At 38.7% G+C, this 12,245-nt stretch overlaps 1 protein-coding gene across 2 annotated transcripts in view; it reads right to left on the bottom strand.

The window, feature by feature from the left end:
* The window catches only part of LOC126470702 (heat shock 70 kDa protein 14-like), a 204,126-nt gene that overhangs the window by 22,206 nt on the left and 169,675 nt on the right, over nucleotides 1–12,245 (bottom strand). For both annotated transcript variants that reach the window (XM_050098703.1, XM_050098704.1), the window contains exon 7: nucleotides 6,004–6,219. In XM_050098703.1, coding sequence (XP_049954660.1) covers nucleotides 6,004–6,219 — 216 coding nt within the window. The remainder of the gene's footprint in view (nucleotides 1–6,003; nucleotides 6,220–12,245) is intronic.

The following is a 12,245-nucleotide window of genomic DNA, read 5'->3' as shown; positions in this document are numbered from 1 at the left end:
AAGGCAGTGAAAGGACACTGGGAAGGAACTGCAGCCCAGGAAGGAAGAATGGTTTGCAGTAACTTGGGGCCCTGTGAGCACCATGCACAAACTCATGGAAGAATTCTGAGCCCCTTGGGGCATGTTAGTTGAAGTGTGCAGGGGCAGTGGGTTACCAAATAATGAGGCCAGGATGATTATGGGACTGGATGATGTGTTTTCAAGATGACTCATCTGCAACTATTGCTTGGTAGTCATACTGACATAAAGGATTGTCCTGCGTTTGCAGCAGAGTAATGGCTGCTTTCACAGGTTGCCTGGCTTCTGATGGGGTAGGAAATGCCTGTGACAGGACTGGAGGAGGTGGTGCAGGGTGGATGGATTGGGCAGGTTTTGCAGCTTTGTCTGCTACACGGATATAATCCCTGTGTCAAGTGGTTGGGAGTGGCATAGGGATGGACTAGCATGTTGTGTAGGGTGGATAGGTGACAGAACACTACTTTAGGAGGGGTAGGAAAGATCTTGGATAGAATGTCCCTCATTTCAGCGCAGGATGAGAGATAATCAAAGCTCCGGGGAAAGGTATATTTCAGTTGTTCCAGTCCAAGGTGATACTGGATGACAAAGGGGGCGGTTCTTTGTAACTGATTTTTGGGGTGGTGGAAGGATTGAGGGTGTGTGAGGATACGGCACAGGAAATCTGTTTATTGACTAGGTTCAGTGGGGTGGGGGTGGGGTTGAAACTTATCTACATTCCTTCACAACCTTAACGCCTTTTCCTCCCCTACGTTTCACCTGGTCCTTCTCTACCAAACGTGTACCCTTCCTGCATGCTGACATCCACCTCTCTGATGGCTCCATCCACACTTCTGTCCACATTAAACTGACTAACCACCAACGATACTTGTATTTCAACAGCTGTTATCCCTTTCACAAGAAAAAATCTCTCGCATGCTGCGTAGCCACCCAAGGATGACATATCTGCAGTGGTGAGAACCCCCTTGCTCAACATGCTGAAGCCTTCACAACGGTTTTCACAGACACATGATACAACCCCCATCCCCAAACCTAGTCCACAAACATATTTACTGTGCCATTGCCTCACACATCCCCAATCCTACCACAATCCCTACAAGTCAGTTACAAAGCAGCACTTCCCTTGTGAACCTGCATCACCCTGGCTGGAACAATGGAACCATATCCATCGCCAGGGCTATGATTATATCTCATCCTGCTCTGAAATGAGGGACATCCTACCAGAGATCCTTCCCATCCCTCCTAAAGTGGTGTTCTGTCGCTCACCCAAACTACAGAACAGCCTAGCCCATCCCTATGCCAACCCTAACTCCCAACCCCATGACACAGGGATTATATCCCTGTGGCAGACCAAGGCCCAATCCAAGCACCCAGCATGCTCTACCCCCATCACAACCACTGCATCTGCCGCAAAACAGCATTGGCACCATTAGTCTATTTTGTGTGTGTGTGTGTGTGTGTGTGTGTGTGTTATACTCTAACTCTTCAATGGATAACTACAAAAGTCTGCAAGTGTTCTTTCTTTTGTCTGTGCCTGTCTGCTTTTCATCGAGTGGTCTTTAATCCTAAAGTTTAAGTTCTTTATGTGATGTAAATTTCAACAATTCCATTTCAACTAGTTTTCCACTATAATTATTAGCTTTTTACCTCCTTATATGAAATACCCTTGTTTATGACAATGTGAACTTAAGTTTTCTTCTTGAAATATAAAAATGGATTGTTATCACATCAAGGAATTAGTTATATTTAAAAACAAAGATGATGTGACGTACCAAACGAAAGCGCTGGCACGTCGATAGACACACAAACAAACACAAACATGCACACAAAATTCTAGATTTCGCAACCAGCGGTCGCTTCGTCGGGAAAGAGGGAAGGAGAGGGAAAGACGAAAGGATGTGGGTTTTAAGGGAGAGGGTAAGGAGTCATTCCAATCCCGGGAGCGGAAAGACTTACCTTAGGGGGAAAAAAGGGGTATACACTCGCGCGCGCGTGCGCACACACACACACACACACACACACACACACACACACACACACACACATATATATATCCACCCGCACATACACAGTCTCACAGTTTTGTGACTGTGTATGTGCGGATGGATATGTGTGTGTGTGTGTGTGCGCACGAGTGTGTGCCTGTCCTTTTTTTCCCCCTAAGGTAAATCTTTCCGCTCCTGGGATTGGAATGACTCCTTACCCTCTCCCTTAAAACCCACATCCTTTCGTCTTTCCCTCTCCTTCCCTCTTTCCTGACGAAGCAACCCCTGGTTGCGAAAGCAAGAATTTTGTGTGCATGTTTGTGTTTGTTTGTGTGTCTATCGACGTGCCAGCGCTTTCGTTTGGTAAGTCACATCATCTTTGTTTTTAAATATATTTTTCCCACGTGGAATGTTTCCCTCTATTATATTCAAGGAATTAGTTATATAGTAATATCTACATCTACATCCATACTCTGCAAGACACCTGATTGTGTGTGGCGGGGGGTACCTTGAGTACCTCTATCGGGTTCTCCCTTCCATTCCAGTCTCTTATTGTTCGTGGAAAGAAAGATTGTCAGTATGCCTCTGTGTGGGCTCTAATCTCTCTGATTTTATCCTCATGGTCTCTTCGCGAGATATTCGTAGGAGGGAGCAATATACTTTTTGACTCCTTGGTGAAGGTTTGTTCTCCAAACTTCAACAAAAGCCAGAGCAAACAAACAAAGACCAACACGCATCAATTAAACAATCAGAGGAAAACGAAATCTTAAGACAGCCACCAGAACAAGCACAAATAGAACACAAAGAGACACACGTGTTAGATATAGAAGAGAAATTTCAGCTGACATATATAGAATACAAAGACACAAATACAGACATCAGACCATTCTTGCATAGACCGCCAAATAACCCACAAGTCGAAACAACAATAAAAACTATCAACAAAATCATACACAACAAAATAAATGAAAATACAACTATGGAAGAGTTACAACTACTGGTTTATATAGGAGCACTCACTACACTAAATATACACACTAGGCAGAGATCAGAACAAACCAATACACAGAAGAAACCCACAAAACCAGCATGGCAACACAGGCTACAGATCAGAATAGAAAAACTGAGAAAACACATCGGACAGCTAACACAATTTATAAGAAATGAAATATCAGACAAAAAACGAAATAGGTTAGGTAAAATCTCACAACAAGAAGCAATAGAGCAATTAGATGAAAAGAAGCAGAAATTACAAGCATTGGCCAAACTACTTAGAAGATACAAAAAAAGTGAAAATAGAAGGAAACCAAACCAAACATTCAACACAAACCAAAAGAGATTTTACCAAACAATAGATAACACACACATTAAAATAGACAATCCACCAAAAATAACAGACATGGAACACTTCTGGAGCAACATACGGTCAAACCCGGTACAACATAACAGGCATGCACGATGGATACAAGCAGAAACAGACACATACAAGATGATACCACAAGTGCCTGAAGTGATAATTTTGCAACATGAAGTCACCCAAGCAATTAATTCTACACACAATTGGAAAGCTCCTGGAAATGATAAAATAGCAAATTACTGGCTAAAGAAGTTCACCTCAACACATTCCCATCTAACTAAATTATTTAACAGTTACATTGCAGATCCATACACATTCCCTGATACACTTGCACATGGAATAACCTATCTGAAACCTAAAGATCAAGCAGACACAGCAAACCCAGGTAAATATCGCCCCATAACATGCCTACCAACAATCTACAAAATATTAACTTCAGTCATTACACAGAAATTAATGACACATACAACACAGAACAAAATTATAAATGAAGAACAAAAAGGCTGCTGCAAAGGAGCACGAGTATGTAAAGAGCAACTGATAATAGATACAGAGGTGACATATCAAGCTAAAACTAAACAAAGGTCGCTACACTACGCATACATTGATTACCAAAAAGCCTTTGATAGTGTACCCCACTCATGGTTACTACAGATATTGGAAATATACAAAGTAGATCCTAAATTGATACAGTTTCTAAACATAGTAATGAAAAACTGGAAAACCACACTTAATATTCAAACAAATTCAGATAACATCACATCACAGCCAATACAGATTAAGCGTGGAATATACCAAGGAGACTCATTAAGTCCTTTCTGGTTCTGTCTTGCTCTGAACCCACTATCCAACATGCTAAATAATACAAATTATGGATATAATATTACTGGAACATACCCACACAAAATCACACATTTGCTATACATGGATAATCTAAAACTACTGGCAGCAACCAATCAACAACTCAACCAATTACTAAAGATAACAGAAGTATTCAGCAATGATATAAATATGGCTTTTGGAACAGATAAATGTAAGAAAAATAGCATAGTCAAGGGAAAACACACTAAACAAGAAGATTACATATTGAAAAACCACAGTGACTCCATAGAAGGATTGGAAAAAATAGATGCCTATAAATATCTAGGATACAGACAAAAAATAGGAATAGATAATACAAATATTAAAGAAGAACTAAAAGAAAAATATAGACAAAGGCTAACAAAAATACTGAAAACAGAATTGACAGCAAGAAACAAGACAAAAGCTATAAATACTTATGCTATACCAATATTGACCTACTCATTTGGAGTAGTGAAATGGAGTAACACAGACCTAGAAGGACTCAATACACTTACACATTCACAATACCACAAATATAGAATACATCACATACATTCAGCAACAGAAAGATTCACATTAAGCAGAAAGGAAGGAGGAAGGGGATTCATCGACATAAAAAACCTACATTATGGACAGGTAGACAATTTAAGAAAATTCTTTCTAGAACGAGCAGAAACTAGCAAAATACACAAAGCAATCACTCACATAAATACATCGGCTACACCACTGCAATTTCATAACCACCTTTACAACCCTTTAGATCATGTAACATCAGCAGATATGAAGAAAGTAAATTGGAAATAGAAAACACTACATGGCAAGCACCCGTATCATCTAACACAGCCACACATCGATCAAGACGCATCCAACACATGGCTAAGAAAAGGCAATATATACAGTGAGACGGAAGGATTCATGATTGCAATACAGGATCAAACAATAAACACCAGATATTACAGCAAGCATATTATTAAAGATCCCAATACCACAACAGATAAATGCAGACTTTGCAAACAACAAATAGAAACAGTAGATCACATCACAAGTGGATGTACAATACTAGCAAATACAGAATACCCCAGAAGACATGACAATGTAGCAAAAATAATACATCAACAGCTTGCCTTACAACATAAACTTATAAAACAACACGTTCCCACATACAAGTATGCACCACAAAATGTACTGGAGAATGATGAATACAAATTATATTGGAACAGAACCATTATAACAGACAAAACAACAACACATAACAAACCTGACATCATACTCACCACTAAAAGAAGAAATTAACACAACTAATTGAAATATCCATACCCAATACAACAAATATACAAAAGAAATCTGGAGAGAAAATTGAAAAATACATCCAACTGGCTGAGGAAGTCAAGGACATGTGGCATCAGAATAAAGTTGACATCATACCAATTATATTATCAACTACAGGAGTCATACCACACAATATCCACCATTACATCAATACAATACAGCTACATCCAAACTTATATATACAATTACATAAATCCGTAATTATTGATACATGTTCAATTACCCGAAAGTTCCTAAATGCAATATAACATACACCGTACAGTTAAAAGGAAGTGACGCTTGATCAAGGTCCGCGTCACGTCCCATTTTTAACCAGACTTAACGTCTGAGAAAGTAAAGAAATAATAATAATAAAAGTATGTACGCACACCAACCATTCAAAGCCACTCAAGAAGTTCCTAACTGCTGATCTTCACAAGGAGATCATGTGATGATATAGGACTAAATCAGAACTACACTAACTGAGTTCCTTACCTTCATAAAAATTGATTTTGTTACAACTGGGATATCATATGATAAATGATCACAACCTGGGTCAAATGGTTCTTTCAGATAACTACCATGCTTCGCAGCACCCAGGGCAATCAGTTCATCAGGATTTACACTACATAATAACTCTGAATTGGGAAACATTTCTGAGACAGATTGCTGAATTATCGGGATTTTCGCAGATCCACCGCACAGGAGCACCTAAAAGAAATATTTCAGAATTCTGTAGTACACCCATAACATTAGTAGAAATAAGAAAAGGTCTGAAAAGTTAAATAGACATACAAGAGGGAGCTTATGTAACTAGTAACATAAATCTTACTCTGGTCAATATAGTAATTCTTAAACAATTCAGTGATGTGTAATCAAACAATGGAAACTCCAGAAAAGAATATCAGCAATGTAGGAAAAGACAGATTGCTACTTACTGTGAAGAAGAAACAGCAAGTTGCAGACAACACAATTAAAAGACACTCACTTATAACTTTTGGCCACAGCTTCATAAGTAGAAGGCAAAACACACACACACACACACACACACACACACACACACACACACACACACACACACACACACAGCCACCATTTCCAGCATCTCGGGCCACAATGCTTACGGTAAGTAGCAATCTGTCAGTAATTTGTAAGCTATTTAGCATAACTATAACAGAGTCATGCTGTTTCACTTTATGGATCATTCTGTCCCAAAACTGATGCAGAACAATATATTTCAATAACCAGGTGCTACAATGATGCATCCGTCAGGAAACGAATTCTTGTATACAAATGTTGGAAAACATCCACTAAGACAAATCTCATACAAACATTATACAAAATCTCAGGCAGAATCATGGACGTATATTAAAGGTGGATGATGTACAAAAAGTGCAAATGGATGATGAGAGATCGTTCATTTACTTGCTGTACAAAAATAAGAGAACGGTTTGCTTCAATTTGTATTTCGTCTTCATTACAAGAAAACGGAGACACTAGTATTTGAAGAGATCATAACAGAGGTGAAATGATATGTAAAGTAGCACACTTTGTTTGACAGAAACAGCTTTGTGTTTCACAAGTGAGTCAATGGAGGAGCAGCAGCAATGCTAGACAATTTGCAGTATGGTATCACTTATAAATCCTCATGCTCTCTAGAGACAGCATCACAATAAGCATGTGCAGTGCAACAAAGAACAATAATTGTATGATGCCTCTTCCCCATATTTTGACTCACTGAACAGTCAATCACAAATTTATTTCAAATCAACTATACCTGTTACCAATAAGGATGAGAACAGCTTCATGTGTAAGACATCTCAAAATATAAACACAAAAGGTATAAATCTGATAGAAAAAACTACTTTACAAGACAAATAAATGTTAGTTTGAGTTGATATCTTCCTTCTAAACGAAGCCCAGCAATCTACGTACATCACAAAAGACACAATATACAGAATATACTGTATGAGCTACAAAAGGTACATGGCCTAGCCAAAAGAGCAGCCAATTTTCCTTTATATGAGTGTCAATGTGTGCTGGATGTACATCAGTGCACATGACCATTTTGATACATGTCATGGCATTCACACAGCAAACTCTCCACAGGGTATCTACTGTAGACAGTGGAATAAGTCTTATAACATTGGAATAGAACAATTATGGAACACACAGATCTCTTACAGGGTGTATACGGGGACAAGGAGAAAAAATTCCTGGATCTCCCAGTGAAAAATACATTTTCTACCGTGTGAAAATACACTTTTTCCCTGTTAAGTGACATTATACTTTCCGTCAGAACTGTAAAACTTGTCAATCCTTTGAACGGATATGGTTTTATACAGCAGCATAGAATTTCTCAGCACTTTACAAAATGAAACTCAGGGGGAAAAAAACACGTTCTGGGAAGATCTTTGATGGGCAGCAACATGTATGCTGCATATTTTTGTATTAAGAAAGTATAAATTCGAATTCCACCAAAGGAAAAGTTGATGGCTTAAGTTAATATCCATAGTGTTGCTACACGAAAAGCAAAGCTTTCACATAGAATATTTGTCTCGAATATTAATAAGCTACAGGAGAAGCTAAGCTTTCACATATAATGTTGATCTGTTTAGTGCATGTTCCACTTTAAGATACATCACACAAATACGCCAGTAAAATTTTTAATACCGACATAAATCTCTGATCTTCTGGGCTCAAAATTCTTCTAAATGGCTCGTCATCAAAGAGTTGATTTTTAAATGAGAGCAAACACTCTGCGATTTAAGAAATTCATTGTACATTCTTGCACATAGTTCCTTTTGCGTAAAAGGAAATTTACTTTGAAAATATCGCTTTTCGAACCGCAATTCTCAATATTTTCCTGCGACCTGTTAAAAATAGATTCATTTCAGCAGTTGCCAGAGAGCACCAGATAAGAGGCGTCACCACGCTTGCACAGCTACGGTGACGTAGGAAGCCCGTATGTTCGTACATTTAAAACATTAAAAGATCTTTCTTACATTATGTCATAAGAGAAACAAGACATCAGAGGACACACCAAGAGCATCGGAAGTTCGTGAACCATACTAAAAAGCATAGTTTGACTTAAAGCGCACATTCGCATGTCCAGATTCCCAATGATGTAGGCCTCAACCTCATATTAAGCTTTTCAGTGTGGTTTTCAGGATGTAAATTTTCTTGGAGTACCAGTACTGTATTATCTCATGTTTGGATCTTTATTATGGCATAATTCCGTACGTGCTAGAAGATGGAATCGTGCACTTGAAATGCAGTGGACAGTTGAAACTAGCCAATGGAGTGGAATTAAACACTGCGTGTCAAATTTACTGCATCAGCAGGAAAGCTTAATAAAAGCCAAATTTCTTTAGAAAACCGACAAAAATAACTACACTGTTCTGCAAGGTGATTAATGCTTGACTGTCAGAAAGGTGGAAATAAAATAAATTCTGAAACTAGTAACACATTTTGGCCTACCATAATTATGTGAATGTATTTTAATTCACTTGATAGCTCCCAACCACAGAAATCTGTCTTGTTTTCATTTGACGTGAGAGCAGTAAACGAAGAGGAAACACAAAAATCACTAAACGTAAACACGTGTCACGTAGAGACCCTCCACTATAGCTCAGACTGCTCTGCACACACAAAAAAAAAAAAAATTTTCAAAAAAGTTCATTTTGTAGCACACATCTTTCTGAAGAGTCTGATACATAAAACATATATCTGAGAGGAAATGTAAGAGATGTTATTTGGTCTTAAGTGTGCCGAACTGCAGTGCCACGCCTCTTCAAACAACATTCTTATACCACACATCACTGTATTTCGCTCTGTGTAACTCAAAGGTGTATATTTTGTAACGGATCCCATCAAACTATTTCAGGACTGTGGAAATTAAAATTCCTGTAGTGTCTCTCCTTCTCCCAGTCAGCCGGTTTGACATTCTGCCCCTCTTATTTTTAAAAAACATGCAATTAATACTGGATGGGATTATTTGTAACCAGGAGAACGAGAACTATTCACAAAATCAGGACTCTTTATTACCTATTAGCTAATAACTTGCTCTTCTGTGTGACATAAAATTAAATATAGGATACCTAAAACCAGTAAAGACAAGAGACATGCAAGACAGTACACATTTCTTCAATCCTTAGGTCCTAGTGATTTTTCTCTCTAATCTTGCTACAGCTTTACATGGTGTGCTTTCCTTTCTGCGAAAGAGCTATTACCTCATCAAAGTTTGTCAAACATTTTGCTACATGATAAATCGAAATGTCGTCTAATACTGAAAAAGCTGTTAATACAAATAGTACCCAAGAATGGTGTGGTTTCTCAATCTAACTACATCTGTTTTGTCACTGTTTCCTGGATAAAACGAAATAGGCCATTCCAATACTGCAGCAATTGTAACACACACCAAATAAGGAAGACTGTTTTGGCAATAATGATCATTTTTATATTACAGCAATATAATTCACAAAGTAGCAACACAAAATATCTATTTTCCTACTACAATCAAAAAGCTTTATGTTAGGAACTAGTTTCAAATTTCATTCATATGCTCCAGTTTCATGCACGAGAATAAAATTTTTTTATGAATTTGGAATCGTCATATTCTTCCATAATTTGTGTGATGTCCCCATTTCTTCTCCTTCCTCGTACTAACAAACAATCTTGTCATCACTAACTCTGTAACTATTCCTACTACTGTCAAAACTCATTCTCCGTTTAACTTTACTAACCCTGCCACAATCACTGGTTTAGTTATCCAGCGATTATTCTCCGGTTAGGTGTTAGTATGTGTTCGTACAATGCATTTTCCGCACTACTCCCAGAATGGAACTTAAGCAGCTGCTAGCTCGTGACTACAACTGGCCCTGTCTAATGTAGTGATGTGGCCAAAAATTTTCCGTCAAAATTCACTTTCTTGGATACACCGAGAAGGTAATACATAAACTTTCTTACCTGTTATTCCTGTTAGTCATTTATTTCAACTCTGCTAATCTGAATCTATGGATTTCGCTAGTAATTATAACAACGCTGAACATTTGCAAACCAAATCAACCACATAAACAAGCAGCAGTTGGCATTCACCGGTTCAGCTTTATTCCGCTCAGCTCGTATAGCCCCGTCCCGTTTAGTCTGGAGGAAAGTTCATGTCTAGATGTGATGAGGATTCCCCTGGCAGAGATATCATGTACACTATGGACGCATTCAAAAATCATCTTAGAATGTGTTCAAAAATGTCCAAAAACCAGCAGAGGTGCATTTCAAACTCATATGAACAATCGACAGACCGACGTGCGCTGGATGCTAAGTGCTTTCTAAAAGGTTTTTTCCCCCTCAAGAATATGAATCTGCCCTCTCCCCCCACAACTGTTGCCCAGTTCAGATACAACTGTTTGCCCCCCCCCCCCCCCCCCCCCCCCCTCCACCAGATCCAGGACTGCTGCGCACGCTTGAATGTGGCAGCTTGGGGGGCCAGTAAATTTTTTCCAGGTACCCCATGTGGCTGGTTGCTGCTACTGCTGCTTGCACAGCCAACAGCCACATTTCTGTAGCCAGAAGCGGGAGAAGGTATTACTCATACGCGTGTGCACGAGCCCGCTCGTAACTACTTAAATGAATCAAATTTAAACAGTTGTGTCGTCACACTCATCGCAGGCAATTCGTTGTTATGAAGCATTGCATAGTCTTCCTACAGCCTTTAACACATTTTGCTGTTGACAGACGCTTGTACGTGCACTGTGTTAATTTATATGGCGCATTTCCTTTGCAATTTAAGTTTTATTTTCATTTTTTCTCTCGTTCATGTTTTAATGCTGCAGTATTATTCTGGAGTAGTGGGATACAGTAATATCCTTTGTTAGAGTATTGGTTCTTACCAGTCAAAGTTACACAAATTTAACTGGAAACTAAAACAACGAAAAATTTCCAGAATTCTAAAAAATTCCCTGGTTTTTCCTGGTTTTCTCCCAGATGAACAAATTCCCGGGTTTTTCCCAGATCTCCCGGTTGTCCCGGGTCGTATACACCATGTCTTACAGATTGGGGAAAACAGCAACAGTATAGAAGATGCCAACATGAAATATGTTTAAGATCAAGTCAACTGCTTTAGGAATGGCAAGGGAGTGACAGACTGTCTGTCAATGCCAGTGTCACCTTCTGACATGAAGAACCACTTTCAGGATTAAAAATTTGTGAAAAGTAGACTCTATAAATGACAACTGATGAATTGTGCATTACCAAATGTGCTCCACATCATTGCCCTGGAAAAAGATGGCAAGCAGATATTTTGCCTGCTTAAAGGCAAAATTCATGGAAATCTCTGGAAATTTAATTACTGTGTAATTCTTCCTTTGAATCACACCGATATGAAATGAAACCTTGTGCTTGCAGTTTAGTATGGAATCAAAGTGACAACTGATGCAATAGCACTCAATGTCCTTCTCAAAAACCACAAAGAAAAGAAAAGGAAGATAATAGATTGCAATGTACCATTCATTGTAATTAGAGAGAGAGAACACAAGCACAGATATGATCAAAATGAGGAAGGAAATAGGACAAGCTTTTCTGTAACGAACAATCCCAGCAAATGCTATATCTATTTCAGAGGGGGAGAGGGAGGGACTATGACAACCCTAAATGTGAATGGCTCGATGTCGATTTGAATTCTGGTCCTTCTGAATATGAATCCAGTGTGCTAACTACAGTGTTCCCTGGTGCAGGGTGGA

The sequence above is a fragment of the Schistocerca serialis genome, chromosome 3 (assembly GCF_023864345.2).
Source record: "Schistocerca serialis cubense isolate TAMUIC-IGC-003099 chromosome 3, iqSchSeri2.2, whole genome shotgun sequence".
Taxonomy (NCBI): Eukaryota; Metazoa; Arthropoda; class Insecta; order Orthoptera; family Acrididae; genus Schistocerca; species Schistocerca serialis.
Note: the sequence above shows the minus strand (reverse complement) of the source record. Positions and strands in the feature narration are given on the sequence as shown.